General features: G+C 45.6%; 1 protein-coding gene across 1 annotated transcript in view; it reads left to right on the forward strand.

The window, feature by feature from the left end:
* TBX5 (T-box transcription factor 5) overlaps positions 1 to 20,684 on the forward strand; it is a 53,220-nt gene that overhangs the window by 18,057 nt on the left and 14,479 nt on the right. The window contains exons 4-8 of the mRNA XM_035098282.3: positions 65 to 184; positions 2,146 to 2,293; positions 11,050 to 11,202; positions 11,541 to 11,632; positions 18,806 to 19,032. Coding sequence (XP_034954173.1) covers positions 65 to 184; positions 2,146 to 2,293; positions 11,050 to 11,202; positions 11,541 to 11,632; positions 18,806 to 19,032 — 740 coding nt within the window. The remainder of the gene's footprint in view (positions 1 to 64; positions 185 to 2,145; positions 2,294 to 11,049; positions 11,203 to 11,540; positions 11,633 to 18,805; positions 19,033 to 20,684) is intronic.

Raw genomic sequence — 20,684 nt, forward strand, 5'->3', positions numbered from 1 at the left:
CAAACTTTTTCAGATCAATGCATGTCTCTGCTAATATTGACATGTCTTTTTCTTTTCTTTTTAGGCGCATGTTCCCCAGCTACAAGGTGAAAGTGACGGGACTCAACCCAAAAACAAAGTACATCCTGTTAATGGATATTGTCCCCTCTGATGACCACAGATACAAATTTGCAGATAATAAATGGTATGCAGGCTAATTCTGTTTTGGAGATAGGGCAAAAACCATGCAAGATTAAAGGGTTTAAAACAAAATCTATACAGAGCAAAGTCAAAAGGGGCAATTGTTCTTTGGCATGGGTAGGCAAACTAAGGCCCGGGGGCCGGATGCGGCCCAATCGCCTTCTAATTCCAGCCCGCGGAGGGTCCGGGAATCAGCGTGTTTTTACATGAGTAGAATGTGTGCTTCTATTTAAAATGCATCTCTGGGTTATTTGTGGGGCATAGGAATTCATTCATTTTTTCCTTCAAAATATAGTCTGGCCCCCCACAAGATCTGAGGGCCTGTAGACTGGTCCCCTGCTGAAAAGGTTTGCTGACCCCTGCTCTTTGGTGTGGCATGGGATACCCTGCTCCTTGGACTAAGAACATTTGTCTATACATTAAAGCAGAGTTGAGGAAACCACTGGCTGGGGGGGGGGCCTTTAAGGCCCCTCTCTCTGGTCCTTGGAACTCCTCACAGACCCCACCCATTGTTGGCTCCGCTTTTCACCTTGAGTGGTTTTCCCTGGCTGGAAGATGTGCTCTCATAATGCCTCTCATTTGCCTGGCTGAAGCACAGAGCAGTACAAAGCGAAACAGTCCAGAATTCAGTCATTTTGCATTGTGTGTAGGGAGGGACAGCTCTAAATACTGGGTGGCACACAGCTGAATGGCACTGTTGGGTAGGTCTGTACCACTCCAGACTTCAGGTAGGACAATACCATTCTTGTCATCTTTCAAATCCACCAGACTTTGCACATTCAAGAATGTGATTCCTTCAGCTGCAGCATGTAATAGGGCAGTCTGTTCTGTCAGTGGAGGCGAGTCCATTAGGGCAAGTGGGGGGCAATGCCCCATCAAGCTAAGTTTGCCCTCTGCCAGCCTCCGCCTGCCCACCTCCTTACAATCAGTCTCATGGGTTGTGCTGGCTGTCAGCGTCCTCCTCCTTAGTCTCATAAAATTCAGCAAGGGGTATGGTGGGGACAAAACCAGAATGAATTGGCTCTACCTATCACAGACCAGGCATAGGCAAACTCAGCCCTCCAGATGTTTTGGGACTACAATCAGTAGCGGAGGAACCCTCTCCGGCACCCAGGGCAGGGCATCCCGTACGGACTGTGCATGTGCAGCAACTGTATGGACTGCGCACACCCTTGGCTGCTGTACAACTGGAGGGAGGCAGGGGCCATCTTGTCACCCCTCCCAGAGTGGCACTCGGGGCGGCCCGACCCCTCTGCCCCCCTTTCTACGCCCCTGACCACAATTCCCATCATCCCTGACCACTGGTCTTGTTAGCTACGGATGATGGGAGTTGTAGTCCCAAAACATCTGGAGGGCCGAGTTTGCCTATGCCTGTCATAGACCAGGCATTTTCTCTGGCTCCCTCTACTGTTGGCCTCCATCCTACTAGTGCCAATCAGCAGCAGTCTCTACTGCATTCCATGACTTCAGGACTCCACCACCCCTCTCTGCTGCACATTATCATTATCATTATTGTCATCTGCAATGCGGTGCAGTCTGTTGTGCCACCTCCAGACTCTACCACTTTAGCTACTGCAAAATTAGTGAAGGGATGGGGCATGTCTGAGGAATAGGACTGGGAGGGAAAAGCCATTTGACAATTCTTCTCTTTCTCTGGGCTTATTCACAATTACATTTTGCCCCACTCTTTCCTTGTGCTTTAAAGCTCTGTATCCAAGCAGTTGCTGTTGGTTTTTGCCCTGGAGCTTTCCCTGCAAAAGCTTTAAAAAGCTGGGTTTCATGGGGGGAAAAGGGCACTTGGACACAACTTTAAAGCATGGGCCATGCCTGGATAGAGTGGAGGAAAGATAAGTGTGGATAAGCTGCTCTTCCCGCCTCTGATTTGCAGCCTTTTCTGATTTTCTAACATAGTTGAGGGAATAAAACAAAACAAAACACCAAACCCATTGTGTTGATTTTGGTTAGGTCAGTGACTGGGAAAGCTGAGCCTGCCATGCCGGGAAGATTATATGTGCACCCGGACTCGCCAGCCACTGGGGCCCATTGGATGAGGCAGCTGGTCTCCTTCCAAAAACTCAAGCTGACCAACAATCATCTTGACCCATTTGGCCATGTAAGTACCTGGCAGATTTAATTTCATATTGGCTGATACAGACTGACATTGGAACTCTCATCAAAACAAAACAAACTCCAGCTTTTCAACCAGAGCTTAATTGGATCCATACATATACACCACAATAGGATTGAGCAATCTTAAGCTCCTGCTATACGAAATCACGGATGGTGACTCTCTAAGCACCTGCAGAGTGCCTTTCGTTTGTCGCAGCCACTCCCAGTAACAGGGAAGAGATGGAGAAGCTGTGACCTAGCTGTTGGTTAAGACTACAACTCCCATCAGGCCAAGGCAGCAAGATGAAAGGTCAGGGACCATGGGAGTTGTAGTCCAATGACATCCAGAGGGTCACACAGGTTCCCCCCCCCCTGGTTTAGGGGTAAACATTTCTAGGCAGTCTTGCATACCCAACAACTCTTCTTCTCATTTTAGAAAGTAGGCATTTTGGGCCATGATCCAATGGCAACAACAGATAAGGTGGATATAAACTTTCACAACATTGATTTCACTTTGTGCCAGATTGTAACCTAGATTACGGGTGGCTAACCTGTGACCTCCCAGATGTTGATGGCCTAAAACTCTCGCCATGCTGGCAGGGACTGATGGGATTTGAAGTCTGACAACATCTAGAGGTCCACAGGCTCTCCACTCCTTGCCACTATAGATAAATTGATGGAGAGTAAACCCCAATGAATTTTCAGTTGAGTAGCTTGGGTGCTATGTAAGGGCGTGTGCATGTTGTGACTTAGACTGTGTACATCCTGTATCTTTAAAGCACATTTGAAGCACAGTCTCATCCTTAAACAATTCTGGGCTCTATAGTTTACCCCTTGCAGAGTTACAATTCCTAGCAACCCTTCATAAACTACAGTGCCCAGAATTCTTTTAGGGGTAAAACATACTTTGAAGCTAGAGTGTATATGCAGCACTTGCGAAGGAAAATGAGGGAATTTTTTTTTAAACTACCTTTATTTCAGAATTGCAACTAATATTTCTGCTGGTGAGGGGGCTATGGGTCAAGCAGTTCTCTGTTTGGAAAAAAGGGAAGCATAATAAAACAACATATGTTAACAAGATGGCATATCTACCTGGTAATAAAGCTGACATTATGCATATTGTATAATTTATGGGATTTGGAGTTTATAAAATAATGACGTAGAAATAATGTAGAAAATTATTGTTTTATATGTTCTCTTGGTAAGAAAGTCTCTTGATTTATCTGTGTTTCCACTGCTCTATTTTCTTTCATGTACACCTCTACACATATTGCTTGAAGTCTGATTTCTCAAAGGGGAATAATAGAATCATAGAATGGTAGAGTTGGAATAGACCACGAGGGTCATCTAGCCCAACCCCCTGACTGAATCTTTTTGGCCAATGTGGGGTTCAAACCCACAACCCTGAGATTAAGAGTCTCATGCTTTACCAACTGAGCTATCCCAGAAGCATGTTCTAAGCCTCCAAATGCTCTGGGAATTATTCTTATGGCCAAGCCTCAACCTGGGGGGGGTGGGAGAAATTGAACTGCATTCTCATTTAAAGGGGAACTGACTTAATTCACCCTTTCTGACATGAGACACAGCCATCTTCCAAAATTTGCACTTTTCTGAATGTTGAGATGTTCTAGCCAAGTAATGTGTACCAAAATGTGTATATTTGGGTAAGGTGTATGGAAGAATGACTCATGTTAGTGAAAAATAACATGCAGCGATGCATTATATTTGGGAGTGCTGCTTTGCAAAAGTGTGTCTTTTAACCAAAATTGCATGCAAACTTGTTGTACATTAGGATAAATTCACACAAAAATGCTGATACATTTCCTGACATTAAAAAAAATCTCAAAGTGATGTGGAGAACTGAATTTAAATTTTAAAAAGGAGACAAAAACTGAAATTGACAGATTCACCCATCCCTATGTAAAACGCAGGTCTCTTCTAATCTTAGATGGGTGGAGGCAAATGGAGACTGTGATATTTTTCAGCAATGAGAGAAAGCTCCTCTGTGTATGACCAGAGACAGCCTGCACTGCGTTCTCATCATCCAACCACATATTGATTACTGTCCTTTCCCAGCACTGAAAACAGGTTGCTGTGGAAAGAGGCGTAGCAAGGTCAGGTGGTACCCGGTGCAATTTTTTTTGTCAACCCCGCCCCCCCCATTGCAATTTTTGGGAACGTTGCCCAGAGTTGCTGACCTTTTTTTAGGGAGGGTTGGCCACGAAACAGATACAGGGGTGCCAGCGCCGCCCACCGATTATGAAAATCTGACCGCCGATCGCATAAAACCGCCGCCAGGGATGCAAGCGCTGACTGCCAGGAGTGTGTGAATGCCGCCAGCCCGGGGGGGGGGAGGCTGATCGCTGGCCGTATTTGCATGACCAGTGGCCGTATTTTCACAGCGGTTGCGCCAATTGCAAAAATCCGCCCACCGGGGGTGCGAGCACTTCCGTACCCATCCGGGTGGAGATTTTGTCACCCCCCTAGGCATGACACCCAGGGTGGACCGCCCCCCTTGCGATGCCCCTGGCTGTGGAGTTGTGGCCTGTGGAATCACAAAAGAACAGAATTGGAAGAGGGCCTCCGAACTAGTACTCCAGTCCGGTGCCCTGCTTAAGAACAGGGCCTGCTGTTCAAAATACAGCTGCAGTAGCTCTGCCAGCTGGTGGCCCAGCACCTTCTGAAATATCCCCAGCAAAGGAGAGCCCACTGTCTCCTGAGGAGGTCTGTTCTGCTGTGGAACCACTCTTCCTGCTAGGAGGCTTCTGCTGATGCTCAGCTAAAATCACCTGCAGTTCTAGTTTCCCCACCTAGAGTAATGGAGGGCATTTTTCAATTGAGGTCTGCATGCTTTTGCTGCCTGCTGTAGACCATAGCTGCCAAGTTTTCCCTTTTCTCGCGAGGAAGCCTATTCAGCATAATGGAAAATCCCTTAAAAAAAGGGATAACTTGGCAGCTATGCTGTAGACTGACTGCCAGAGCAGCAGCAGCGAGAGAGCATTAATGCTCAAATTCTTTCCATTAAGCTGAGGCTGACAGCTGAAATGCCGAGGGATGGGCGGCCGGGAAGCCTGAGCCAGGAAGGTGTTTAACAGTGAATAAAGTTGGTCTTAATTTGATGGAAGTGTGTTTGATGCATCTTGCTGGCAGCCGCGCCCTGTCAACAGTTGGCTCTAATTGAGCTCCGGCTGCACAAGTGGTGCCTGCAGACACGTGGAGGGGAGATGTGAGATGAAATGGGAGACAGCAGCGCCTTGTAAACAAGGATCTGTACAATGTGCTAACTGATCTAGTAACCTAGATTGAAGTGCAGCCGCCCAGCCCAGGTTACAGTTTGAATTAATCCTCATGCCTCACTGGACTGACATCACACACACACACACACACACATCCCCAGTATTCTAGTCCAGGCTTAATTTTAACTGTGCATGTTTTGGACTTAGCTTCAGCACCTATTTTTGGTGTTAGACCTCAAGGAGGAATCAGAGCATGTACAGAATGCCTCCTCCTCCTCCGCTCTTCCTCCTCCTCTTTTTTAAGGATTGCAATCCTAAATTTATTTATGAAGGGATTAAGGTCGATTGTACACAATGGGAATTGTTTCTGAGCAAACATGCATGGGAATGTGTTGTGATTAATTATAACTTGCTTCTAAATTATCTTCGACTAAGGGCAACAATTTCTAGTTAGTCGCATGCCGTGCCTTTTCTTGTTATAACCTTGAACAGTGCAATCCTATAATGTCCTTTCAGAAGTCTGACCTACTGCCTGACCCAGGGATTTTACGTGCAAGCAAGCAAATGCGTATAGGATTGCAACCTTTTGTAAAACGCTTTGAGGTTTTTGAAGTTCCCCCCTAACAATCAAGCAGTGTATAAATCTTATGAAGAAACAAACCAGAAACATCAAAGAATCTTGTGGCACCTTTAAGACAAATGTATTATAGTATAATAATAATAATAATAATAATAATAATAATAATAATAATAATACAGTAATAATAATAATACAGTAATAATAATAACAATCATAAATTTGTTAGCCGTAAACATGCCACAAGACCTTTCACTGGCTTTGCAGCAATAGACTAGGGTGAAATCTACACACATATAAAAAACGTTGTGAAAATGCTTCAAAAAACGTTTTGAAGAAGATATTGAATTTGCCATAGCTCACTGTCACCATCTAGTGTCAGATTTGCATATTGTACTTTCACTTAAAACGTTTTATTTGCAGCTGTAGCTGAGTCCTAAGACAGCTAGCCCTCTGCAAACAGTTACAACCTTAGCCTCAAACATTTAATAGCTAAACGACATGTTTGTGTGTGAAAGACCACAGTTAAGGAAGCGTGATTATTCTTTTAAAATATTTAGATATCGCTGTCAGTCAGAATAGATTCCAGGGCAGACTGCAAACCTTTACAAACGTATCAACCAGACAAAGACACAAATTAGAAATAAGCTATAGATTCATGATAGAAAGAACAGAAATACTTAAATTGCTTGAGGTTTGACTTGGTAGCCACTGCAAATATATGTTCTTGGTCTCTCTCTCTATACCAGGTGTGGGGAACCTGTGACCAGTGGAGGCCGGCCCATTAGGACCAGAACTGCCCCCCCCCCCAGCCCCAGTCTGCCCTCAGCCAGTCTCCACCTGCTTTCCTTGCTATTTATAACCAGATCAGGCCCAGGGCATGTCTGCCAAATTCTTCCTCCACCTTAAGTCTCAGTGTTGCCTTTGCAGAACTGAGCAGGGAAGAGGACGGGGGTCAAAAATGGACTTAGTTGGCTCTGCCTGTCACTGGCTGTGGCGCCACCTACAGGTGGGCTCCTTGTCTTCTGCCCTACCAGTCCCAATGAGCACCAGCCATCACCGCCTGTGGTGCTTTGGATGCTGTTGAAGAACAAATCCCACCAACCCCAGGCAGCATAGAGTTGTAGCCCAAGTACAACCCCTATGTCCTCAAACTCTCCCTGAGGATACCACTTCATGTTGTAGGAGAGATACCACTTCATGTTGTAGGAGAGATGTTTGACATGTTTCAGTGCTTTCATCTCCTGGAGACAAGAACAAAACAACCCTCCCTGCACATAGAAAGATAGCATGTCCTGGTGAGGGACATTATTCCCTGATGTGGAAGTTTTCTTTGTGCAATGGGACTGATAGTTGGCTAAGTTGGCTAACGGATGCTGGGAGTCCATCAGCTGAAGATCACTGATGTAGTTAATACTAACCTAGATGGACCAATCATCTGACTCAGTACAGTATAAGGCAACTTCATCTGTTCTTCACTAGGATGTGAGGCATATTTGAAGAAGGGCCATAGCTCACATGTCTAGCAATTCCTTTGCATGCAGTCTCTTCAACAGGTGGGTTGTGGCCTGATTCAAGGTGGGTCACAGCAGGAGTGCTACCACCCTGCAAATATATGGTGAAAGATTAAGAAATTGGTACCCCATTTGGGTTAAAAGTAGATCCTGGGTTTGAAAAGGTTGAAGATTTGATAATCTTTGGTTGCCCTTTCTGGAATCACATTAGCCGTGATTCCTGCATTGCAGGGGGTTGGACTAGATGACCTTTGGGGTTCCTTCCAACTCTATGATTATTTTTTTCTCTCTCCCCCTCTCCCCTCTCTCTGTGTGTGTCTCTGTGTGTCTCTCCCCCCCCACTCCTAGATTAGGATGGGGTGGGGGTGCACAGAAGGCTGTTTCTTGAAGAATTATATATGGGCATGGACAGCTCAGTTTGTTGAAGCATGGTGCTGATAATGCGAAGGTTGCAGGTTCGATCCCCATATGGGACAGCTGCATCTTCCTGCATAGCAGGGGGTTGGACTAGATGACCCTTGGCGGTCCCTTCCAACTCTACGAATCTATGATTCTTTCTCTCCCCCCCCCACAACTCTGCTCTCTCTCTCTCTCTCACACACACACGACTCCTGGCTTGCGGTGGGGGACGCGCAAAGGGCAATGGGCGCTCCGACTGGGACGCCCCTTCCCACTGGGCCCAACCGTCTCCCTCCCTGCCAAGCGGAGCCCGCGCTCCACAACAATGGGAAGCGGGGAGGCGCGCGGGCGGCCCCCTCAATTAGGAGAGCCGTAATGAAATTAAAAACCATTAGATCGTTCACCGTTGATGTCTGCGGCTCTCCGGGATGTCAGAGCCGATTTGGCTAAACCCCCCGGATGAGAGGGGCTTTGCGAGCAGCCCTGACGTCCCGAGGCCCCTGGCTGGCGCAGGCCCCGCGGGGCAGCCTGCGTCTCCCTGTCGCCAGAATCGACGGCAATCATTGTCAGGAGGGAGGAGGAGAAGGGGCGGGCGGGCGGGACCCCGCTTGATACGCTCCCCGTCTCCTCCTCGCCGCTCCTGGAGATTAGGCTTTGGGGAGCGCCGGAGATCTGCGGGACTTGGGTCGGCTTGGAAGGCTGGGGCCGGGTGGGGAGAGGCGCTCGGGAGGTCCTTCCGACGGGCACCCCCCCTCCCTTGGCATTCCTTTCAAAGGACAATGGGGAGATGGAGGGGAAGGATGGGAGGACGAGATGGGGTCAGGCGCCCTGGCGCATTCATTAACCCCATGCCAAATGCCCATCCTGCGTTCTGGCCTTCGCTCTCCTTTGGTCAATTTCTCCCTGTTGTGTGTGTGTGTGTGTGTGTGTGTGTGTGTGAAAGAGAGTTATTGTTGCTGCTGTTATTTTAACACGGAAGCAAAAAGTTCTGAAGCAGCTACCTATGAAGAAAGAAATGAAAACAGAAGCCTTTAGCAAATTGTTGTTTTCATTTTTTTTTAAAAAATACAGTGTTTCAATATTAATGCTACATTTTAATTGTTGCAACGCACCCTGGGACCTTAGGGTGAAGGGAGGCAATAAATTGTAATACTGATGATGATGATGATGATAATGACAATAATAATAATAATAGGGATGCGGGTGGCGCTGTGGTGTAAACCACTGAGCCTTGGGCTTGCCAATTGGAAGGTCGGCGGTTTGAATCCCCGCAACGGGATGAGCGCCCGTTGTTTGGTCCCAGCTCCTGCCAACCTAGCTGTTCGAAAGCATGTCAAAGTGCAAGTAGATAAATAGGTACCACTCCGGCAGGAAGGTAAATGGCATTTCTGTGTGCTGCTCTGGTTTGCCAGAAGCGTTTGCCATGCTGGCCACATGACCTGGAAGCTGTATGCCAGCTCCCTCAGCCAATAAAGCGAGATGAGCGCTGCAACCCCAGAGTTGTTCACGACTGGACTTATTTAACTGTCAGGGGTCCTTTACCTTTCTAATAATAATAATAATACTTTTGTTCTTGTTTTTATTATATATTTTGTGTTTTTATCTTGTATTTTTATGCTGTGAACCACCCTGAGATCTGAGGATGAAGGGCGGTCTGCAAATTTTTAATAATAATAATAGGTTGTATCTAATGTTAGTCCTGCTCTGAAATTAACGGAATGAATGACTAACTTAGGTTTATTAATTCCAGTGGCTCCAGCTGAGTAGAGCTTAATTTGAATACAACACAGTGCAGAAGAATAATACAAGCAATCACAAGCATATATTCTGATGCAGTTACATACCAGGAGACAAAGGGAAACAGAATTAGGACACACTGTATATTTTTGTATTACTGAGACATATTCACAAGCAAACACTCTGATGCAACAATGTACCAAGAAAGAAATGAAAGCAAGGCTTTAGGAATCCCCTTTAAGTAAATGCCTGTAGGTGGTATTCAGTGCCAATCTTACTCAGAGTAGACTCATTCAGCTTAGCAGACATGATTGGTTTAGGTTCATTAATTTCGATGGATGTACTCTGAATAGGACTTACCGGTAGTTGAATACAATCTTGGGTAAACAGGAGTGATTTCAGACCCCATCACCTGATGATGTCAATGGGAGTTACTAACTAGTTACTACTTAGGCAAGTATTTACTATTATTTATTTGTTTCTTTACTCATACAAATGCCCAGAGCAACTCACGAACACCAAAACAGACAGTGTTTCCCAAATCTCACCCCCTCCCCTTCCTACAAACCACTTGAAAATTTCTTAGGGTCTTAGCAGCCTGCTTGATTATTTTTCTGCCTGTTCTAGCAATTGTGCTAGAACCTGTATGGTTTTAAATTTCATCTTAACTGTTAAAAACCACTGTGATTTTTTTTTAATGGGGAACACTTCCATTTTCTGCTATGAATCCAGGCAGACCCTCTGAATGATAGCTGGTTGTCTGTGGACCACAGTTTGGAAACCCCTGGTTTATCAAATAACGCCATTAATGGTGGCTTTCTGCATGGAGTCTCTTCACAGGGTAACCTCCCCCCCCCAAAAAATTGTTGCATTTCCAATTCCCAATGCATCCCCGATTAGGGTATTTGTTGTGCTCTGTCTGATGCCAGAAGAGAAGACTATTGATGGCTCCTAGGCATGGCTATGCTCTGCCTCCACAATTCTAGTTGCTGGAAACTGCAGAAGGGGGGAAATAATAGAATTGTTGGAAGGGATCCTGAGAATAATCTAGTCCAACCCCCTGCAATGCAGGAATATGCAGCTGTCCCGTATGGGGATCGAACCTGCAACCCTGGCATTATCAGCACCATTCTCTAACCAACTGAGCTATCCTGCTTACTGGTTTCCCACATGCATATGGTTGGTCTCTATGACAACAGGATGCTGGACTATATGGGCCATTGGCCTCACCCAGCAGGCTCTTCTTACGTTCTTACATTCTTAATGTCTCCTCCTCCTCCTCCTCCTCCCCTTCTAGATCATCCTCAACTCCATGCACAAATACCAGCCCAGACTCCATATCGTCAAGGCGGATGAGAACAATGGGTTTGGCTCCAAAAACACAGCCTTCTGCACCCATGTCTTTCCAGAGACGGCCTTTATCGCTGTGACGTCCTACCAGAATCATAAGGTAAATGATGGTCCTTTGGAAATATTTTCGTGGAAACTGGAACATGGTTGAGGCAGAGTCTAGCATCCTCCTCTCATGGTGGCCAACCAGATGCCCCAATGGGAAACCCAAGCAGGACCCAAGCCCAAGAGCATGCTCCCTTGCTATGGTTTCCAGCAACTGCTATTCAGAAGCGTTACTTCCTCCCTCTGTGGAGCAGAGCATTACGATCATGGCCATCAGAAGGCTTCCTTTTTGTTTTGTTTTTAGGCCGATCTCTTTGGCCCAGATGACGGATCGTTGTCAGAATGAACAAAGCATCCCCCTCCAACTCTCCTCCTTCTGTTTTCTCTTTTCAGATCACCCAGCTCAAGATCGAAAACAACCCCTTTGCAAAAGGATTTCGAGGCAGCGACGATATGGAGCTGCACAGAATGTCGAGGATGCAAAGGTAAACATTTTCACAGCTGAGAACCCTCTTCAGCCACGTTGCTCCTTGAGCCAGCTTCTGAGGGTCACCTGTCTGTGGTGGGTTGGGCCAGAGGGAAAAGGGGGTGGAGCCAATAGGTTAGGGCTCATCCACAGATCCCCTTATCCCATGTCTAGAAAGCACTGGTCTGGAAAACTCCTCTTTAGTGCTAAATTGGAGCTAACCTGAGTTGTCCGAGTTGATTGACCACTAAATAACTGTTTCCCCTGGGTGAAAGCAGAAGGGCAAGAGAAAGTCTGGAGAAGTCATTAGCTTCTACAGATGCTATATCCTGCATCTAGGCAAGCAAGAGGCATTATTGGAGACATTGGCTGAGAAGAGCCTGCTGGATCAGGTCCGTGGCCCACCTGATCCAGCATCCTGTTTTCACAGCCAGTAGCCATTGATAGCACGTTGGTCTGATGTAGTCGAAACAAAATAATACTAAAAATCCTTCCAGTAGCACCTTAGAGACCAACTAAGTTTGTCATTGGTATGAGCTTTCATGTGCATGCACACTTCTTCAGAAGTACTTCTTGACGAAGTATCTGAAGGTTAGTTGGCCTCTAAGGTGCTATTGGAAAGTATTTTTTTATTTCATTGTTAGCATGATTTTCCATGACATTGTTTCTTTCTCTTTCAAAGACAGCCAAGGTGCAGAGGTGGAGCTAGCTGCTCCGGCACCCAGAGGGGTGGGGCTACTGTGGGGGTGGGGCTTGCATCCCAGGGGGGTGCTGCCTGCAGCGAGTGTCCCAGGGGGGCGGGGCGGCGATGTCACCCCCCTCAGGGATGACAACTGGAGTGGACTGCACCCACCGCACACCCCTTCCTCTGCCAGTGCCAAGTTGGTGGAAGTGAGTTTCATAGTTCGACTATGCACTGCAATGGAGAAGTCCTCTGTTGTATCTGTCCTGAATCTTCCAACATTCAGCTTCATTTGAATGTCTATGTGTTCTCGTGGTATGAGAGAGGGGAAACAACTTTTCTCTATCTGCTTTCTCCCTGCCATGCACAATTGGGTGGGGGATAGATAGATAGATAGATAGATAGATAGATAGATAGATAGATAGATAGATAGATAGATAGCTAGATAGATGATAGATAATGTCGCCTCTTTCTCACCTTCTCTCTAAACTAAACAGTTCCCAATGCTGTAGTCTTTCTTCAAAGGGTGCCACTAGATTCCCTTTTGATCATTTGGAAGAATATCCCTTCGATAGTCAACTAAGTTTTCGTTTCCTCCATAAATTGGAGATGGAATTCATTGTGACTTAATTAGACACACAATTCTGCTTTTACAAATCTCTCTTTCTCTCTCTCTCTCTGGGTATGTATGTAATGGATAAGGCTCCTAAAACATGAACAGTTAAAAAAAATCATGAACAGGTGGTCATTTCCAACTTCAACTTGCTCCTGACATAAATGTAACCATGAGATTCTGGATGCGACATGTAAAGGCAGCCAGGAGTCTTGGCTCTCAGGCTGTGCCTCTTTTTCTCAGACAGAGAAGAGCACATGTTTCCAATCGGCGTAAATGCTCTGTCTTTCCTTGTATATATATTTATAGGTCCCAATCATTTCCCTTTTCTGAGAGGGATGTTTTTGTGAGATGATAGCCATGCTCAGGACTTTGTCAGCACAGCTGGGAAACGTATGAGAAGAACTTCCTTTCCCCTCACCGACTAATTCTGCTAAATATGCCATGAGCGCAGTCATGGGGAAGGGCCATAGCTCAGCAGTAGAGAATCTGCCTTGCATGCGGAAGGTTGCAGGTTCAATCCTTGGCATTTCCGGGTAGGGCTTGGAAAGTCTTCCTGCCTGAAATTATGGGGAGCCTCTGCCTGTCAGTGTAGACCAGGGTTTCCTACAACTCTCAGCATCCCTAGCTAGCAGGACCAGTGGTCAGGGATGAGGGGGGCAGTAGTCAAAAACAGCTGGTGACCCAAGTTTGGTAAACCCTGGTGGGGACAGTACTCAGCTAGATGGGCCCAATAGTCTGACTCAGCACAGGGCAGCTTCCTATTTATTTCAGGCCTTTACTCAGAACGGGACGCAGGTGGCGCTGTGGTCTAAACCACAGAGCCTAGGGCTTGCCGATCGGAAGGTCGGCGGTTCGAATCCCTGCGACGGGGTGAGCTCCCGTTGCTCGGTCCCTGCTCCTGCCAACCTAGCAGTTCGAAAGCACGCCCCAAAGTGCAAGTACAGTGGTACCTCTGGTTAAGTACTTAATTTGTTCTGGAAGTCCGTACTTAACCTGAAGCGTACCTAACCTGAAGCGAACTTTCCCATTGAAAAAACACCTCCTAAAACAGCAATTTAACACGAATTTTACTGTCTAATGATCCATAAAATGAAAGGCAATAATCAATGTACAGTGGTACCTCAGGTTAAGTACTTAATTGGTTCTTAACCTGAAGTGTACTTAACCTGAAGCGAACTTTCCCATTGAAAGGAATGGAAAGTGGATTAATCCGTTCCAGACGGGTCCGTGGAGTACTTAACTTGAAAGTACTCGACCTGAAGCGTACTTAACCCAAGGTATGACTTTAGATTAATAGGTACCACTCTGGTGGGAAGGTAAATGGCATTTCCGTGCGCTGCTCTGGTTTGCCAGAAGCAGCTTTGCCATGCTGGCCACATGAACCAGAAGCTGTCTGCAGACAAACGCTGGCTCCCTTGGCCAGTAAAGCGGGATAAGCGCCGCAACCCCAGAGTCGTCTGCGACTGGACCTAATGGTCAGAGAATCTTACATTAGTTTTTTGGGAAGGAGGTGATAATGTAATGAGTAGAACACCTGTTTTGCATTCAGGAGGTCCCCAGTTCAATCCACAGCATCTCCAGGCATGACCATGTGCATTCTTTGCAGAGCTGCTGCCATTCAGTGTCGACAACCCTGAGCTAGAAGGCCTGACTCTGGCAGCTTCTCCCGCAACTGGGGCATGGCCTTTGCTTCTAGAAAGCTGCCATATTACCAGGCATGCCATCTTGCAGATTGTCGAGGGCCCTGGCCCCCTCCTGGGAAAAATTGGGGGTCCTTGGTCCCACGCTAGATGGTGCCCTTGCATATTACTGACTCAGTCCCGTTAGTACTTTTAGCTCAGTATTCTTGACACTGACTGGCAGCAACTATCTGAGATTTCAGGCAGGGTTTCATTCCCAGCCCTGCCTTCAGCTGATGGAGATTGAAGCTTCAACCTTCTGCATGCAAAGCGGATCTCTATCATTGAGCTGCAGCTATTCCCAAAATAAAAAACCTAAGTAAAATTTGAAAAAAATGAAGCTAACTCACACACTCAAGCCATTGGTCCATTTAGTTCAGTATTTCCAACACTGACTGGCAGTGGCCATGCAGTGTTTCAGGCAGGAAATTCCCCCCCCCCCGTACCTGGAGATGCTGGGGATTGAACCTGGGACCTCCTGCATGCAAAGCAGGTGCCCTGCCACTGAGCCACAGCCCTTCCCTGCCTCTTGGCAAGAGAGCTGCCACTATGCATTGAGCCATGTGGGTCTCAGATGGAACCTAGTATTGGCAGGTGGGCAGGCCCACTGTCCATATGGGAACGCTTACTCAAATATAACACCCCTGTCCAATGTGGGTGAGCCCTAGCAGGGCCTGAGGATAGCAGCACGATTGAGTGGTTGGGAACCATCATTTCAATTTCCCACAATCCCCTCAAGCCATTTATCTTCCTGAGGCGAAGGACAAGATGGCACCATGACCATCCCATGTACAGAACCTGAGCAGACTGGCAGATGAATCTTGTTGCTACATGCGCAATGGGATTGTGTCCCCCACCTCATCTGAAGATGGCACTGCAGGACAGGCACACACAGCTCTGACCTCATGGGGAATGATACAGCCAAGAGGCCACCCCTGCCACCTGAAGCAGTTGGCTCACCCTACCTAATGGTAGAGCCGGCCGTTTATGGGACATTTCAGTGGTGGCTTCCAGATGCAGCTGCCTGCTACTGATTGAAACACTGTATTATTATTATTATTATTATTATTATTATTATTATTATTATTATTATTTATTATATCATAGAAAAATTGAGTTGGACGGGACTACAAGGAATCTTTTTGCCCAATGTGCATCAAGCCAGTTTAAACAACCCTGTCTTTTCCTAAATTACGATCATAGTGGTTTAATATTCAACCCCTTTTCCCAGGGAGCTCTGGGAATTGTAGCTCTGGGAGAGGCATGGGTGCCCCCCCAAATAACTCTCAGCACCCTTTAATTTTTTTAAAATTTTAATTATTTTTTTCTAATTTACGTTTCAAAATATTCATTTAGATGATCTTAAATCAATGACTTCCATTATTCCCTTCTTCTCTTCTGGTGGTTCATTTTGCATACCATACATCCCTGAATATTTTAAATGAACTATACTATTCAGTAATCCATTGTTACATCCATCAAAACTTACTTACACTGTTGAGTTTATCTTAATGCTACCAGCGTTTTTAAATAAACACAATTTTCACCCAGATATTCAGTAAATGGCGGTTCCCTCGCTACGAGAAGCCAAGTTACAGGGAACCAGGCAGAGGGCCTTCTCGGTAGTGGCACCCACCCTGTGGAATGCCCTCCCACCAGAGATCAAAGAGAACAAAAATTATCAGACCTTTAGAAGGCATCTCAAGGCAGCCCTGTTTAGGGAAGCTTTTAATGTTTGATGGATTTCTGTATTTTAATGTTTTGTTGGAAGCCGCCCAGAGTGGCTGGGGGAACCCGGCCAGATGGGTGGGGTATAAATAATAAATTATTATTATTATTATTATTATTATTATTATTATTATTATTATTATCATTATTATTAAACATTTTCCAGTCTTCTTTAAACATATGTTCTTGTTCTCTTATTCTATATGTTAAAACTGCAAGCTGTGTGTATTCCATTCGTTTATGTTGCCATTCTTCTTTGGTTGGGACCTTGCTTGTTTTCCATTTTTTGGCTAGCAGAACGCAGGCCGCAGTAGTAGCATACATAAATAATCTTTTTTGACACCTGGGAATTTCCCTCTGAATTATCCCCAAAAATAAGAACTCTGGTTTTTTTGTTTTGTTTTGAGAAAGGTACCGTATATTCCGGCGTATAAGACGACTGGGCGTATAAGATGACCCCCAACTTTTCCAGTTAAAATATAGCGTCTGGGATATACTCACTGTATAAGAAATACGACCCGGCATATAAGATGACCCCCGACTTTTGAGAAGATTTTCCTGTGTTAAAAAGTAGTCTTATATGCAGGAATATACAGTACTTTCAAACATCCCCCACCAATTCCTTATATATCATTTCCCAATACTCTTTTACCCTTTTACAAGTCCACCACATATGGTAAAACATACCCTCAACCTCATTACATCTCCAGCACTTACCTGATTCGGACTTACACATTTTTGCAAGTCTACTCGACGTTAAATGCCATCTATAAATGAGTTAAAATGATAACTCTCAGCACCCTTAATGAGCTATATCATTCCCAGGATCCTTTGAAGGAAGCCTTGACCATTTAAAGTGGAATCATAGTGCTTTATAGTGCAGACAGGGGCGGATTTAGGTTTGATGAGGCCCTAAGCTACGGAAGGTAATGGGGCCCTTTATATGTCCAGCTGTCCTTTGTCAACAACAAATTGTCACTGTTTTTTTGTGTTGAATATATGCGATATGGTAATTTACAGACCTAATGCTGTTTTAGGGGTTGTTTTTTAAAAGTCTGGAACAGATAAATCCATTTTGCATTACAGTGGTCCCTCGACTTACGAATTACTCGACATCCGAAGTTTTCGACTTACGAACGGGACAAATGGCCACACGCTTACGAATTTTTCTACATCCGAACGGAAACTGTTGGCGGTTTTAAATGCGGTTTCCTTGACTTACGAATTTTTAAATGCAGTTTCCTTGACTTATGAATTTTTCTGAATATTTTTTCCCTATGGGAATCCCGCTTTTCGACTTACGAAATTTTCGACCTACAAATGTGTATTCGGAACGGATTAAGTTCGTAAGTCGAGGGGCCACTGTACTTTCTATGGAAAAGCACACCTTGGTTTTGGAAGGCTTTGGTTTTGGAACAGATTTCCGGAACGGATCAAGTTTGAGAACCAAGGTACCACTGTACAGTATATAGAAATGAGCAAACCAGTGATGCAGTGGCACCTCGGGTCGTGAACCTGATCCATTCTGGGGTGCTGTTTGCACCCCGGAAAGTCCGCAACCTGAGCGGTGCTTTTGCGCATGCGCGAAAGCGCAATAGAGCGCTTCTGCGCATATGCATGTGGCGAAACCTGGAAGTAAACATTTCCAGGTCAGCTGCGTTCATAACACGAAAAAACGCAACCCACAGCAGACGCAACACGAGGTATGACTGTGTTTTAGGGAGCAGGCTAGCAGGTGGGGCCCATTACTTGCATCATAGGAGCCTACACAACACAAAACACTGTTGCTCATAGCTGCCAAGTACCCCGTTTTCCCCGGGAAACCCGCATTTTTACTTACCTTTCCCCGGTGGTCCCCCGTATCACTTCGTCTCCCGTTTTTCTCCGTTATTTTCTCCTGCCGGCGGCCATTTTTTCCCTTTCCGATTTGCCCATCTATGGGCACAAAAAATGGCCGGCGGCGGCTTCAAAAGTCGCATCTACGCATGTCCAGAAGTGCATAGATGCAACTTCCGGTGTCGGCGGCGGCCATTTTTGGTGCCCATAGATGGGCGGAGTGACACCGGAAGTTGCATCAACGTACTTCCTGACATGCGTACAAGCGAATTTCGAAGCCGCCGCCGGCCATTTTTGGTGCCCATAGAAGGGCAAAGCGACACCGGAAGTTACATCGACACAACTTCCGGTGTCACACGGCTGCCGGTCCCGGATTCTGCAGTCCGGGACTTGGAAGGTAAGCAAGCTGTTGCTATGTGTAGGTTTTATTTCATTTGTTTTTTATCTTATATTTTGAAAATGTACATCCAGTTTTTTTCCCCTTTAAATTTTTTGGGGTCCCCAAGAGAGTGGGGCCCCAAGCTATAGCTTGTTTAGCTTATACATAAATCCGGCACTGTAAGCTTACTGTAAGCCAACCCAGAAGTAGCAGGGTATACTGAGTGCAGATAGAGCATAAGTAACTGATGAAAACATTGCCTGTGTTTTCAGCAAGGAGTACCCTGTGGTTCCCAGAAGCACCGTCCGGCAGAAGGTGGCCTCCAACCACAGCCCTTTCAGTGGCGAGAACCGGGCATTGCCTGCCTCTTCCAACCTCGGGTCTCAGTTCCAGTGTGAGAACGGCGTTTCCAGCACTTCTCAGGACCTGCTACCAGCTGCCAACTCGTACCCTGTGTCGCAGGACCACAGCCAGATTTACCACTGCACCAAGAGAAAAGGTCAGGCCCTTTGAACAAAACTCACCTCCCTGGAAGAGAAATTAGGTCCACTTTCCCTTTCAGAAGCAAATCTATCCAATTGGCACCCCCCCCCCAAACAATACGGGAACCAAAGCGCAGCTGTGCCATTTCAGAGCCGCACGTCTCCAAATTTCACGACACAGATATCCCCAAGCAAACGGTGTTTACAAAGATGCATGTGTTAGGGGAAAGCACTCAAAACAAGGAATATTTTACGGGAAATAACGTACAAAAAGGCATTACATTAGGGAAAACTGCTTGTGGAAACGTGTACGTTACTCAAAAGATGCATGCCAAAATTAAATGATCTACTATTTTATTTTATTATTTGTTAATAGTACCTCTTTTATTTTTTTACAAAAGTAATTCAAAGTGACTTACAACAAAGAAATACGCAATATACCGACGTCAAAACCAGCATGAAGAAAAAGAGAAAAAACACGAAAGTGTGTGTTTACTAGGAGAACCTCTCACTAAAATGGTGAATTTGCATGAGGATTTCTTAAATAAAGTAAACAAGTTGCAAATTGATGCAGGAATGTAGAGAAAATTCGATATTAGAAAAAAATGAGAAAGCAATAAAGACTGAAATGGGCAGATCCCTCCATCTTTGGGTGGCAGAGAGTCCTTGGCATTTATTCATTTCTTGAGTCCATGTTATGGATCTCTTCTCCCTGTTTAATGACTACGGGGATGGCTCATGCTGGCTAAGAACAGGAGGAGAAATTTGGTTTGGTTCGCCCTTTGAAATGAACCTATCTAATTTGTGCTTCTTGGATCAGTATGCAAACTGAAAATTCACAATTCTCTGAATTTTGCAGTGCCATTTCCCAAGCAAATACAGTGGTACCTCGGTTTAAGAACAGTCCTGTTTATACAAAATAAAAATGAAAATCCTTCCAGTAGCACCTTAGAGACCAACTAAGTGGGTCATTGGTATGAGCTTTTGTGTGCATGCTCACTTCTTCAGATACACGAAAGCTCATACCAATGACAAACTTAGTTGGTCTCTAAGGTGCTACTGGAAGGAATTTTGTTAGTTTGTTTCGACTATGGCAGACCAGCACGGCTACCTACCTGTAACTAGTCCTGTTTAAGAACAATTCGGTTTACGAACCCCGCAAAACCGGAGGTAGTGTCCCGGTTTGTGAACTTTACCTCGATCTAAGAACGCAATCCAAACAGTGGAAGGGCACTGGGGGTAGGAGGCCTCATTAGGGAAAGCGTTCCTCGGTTTAAAAACAGCTTTGATTTAAGAATGGACTTCCGGAACAGATTAAGTTCGTAAACCAAGGTACCACTGTATTGTGTGCAAATAATGTGTGTTTCAGGGGAAAGTGTGCATACAAGTGCACACATATCAGGGAAGATAATGTACAAAAATGCATTTTGTTAGAGGATAGATCGCCTGCCAAAACGTTTCCGTTAGGGAACATTGCAGGCAGATTGCATAGCAAAACAATAATTGCATACAAAATTCCATACAATTCCCAAACTCCATACAATTCCGACCCATTCCCAAATTTCCCGTTGCATGCCATTCTAAAATTCCATGCAGTTGTATACACAGTTATTTGGAAGTGCCTTTGCATACAAAAGCCTACCCTTCCGATGAGCGTAGGCAAATTGTG

The sequence above is a fragment of the Zootoca vivipara genome, chromosome 16, assembly GCF_965207765.1.
Source record: "Zootoca vivipara chromosome 16, rZooViv2.hap1.1, whole genome shotgun sequence".
Taxonomy (NCBI): domain Eukaryota; kingdom Metazoa; phylum Chordata; class Lepidosauria; order Squamata; family Lacertidae; genus Zootoca; species Zootoca vivipara.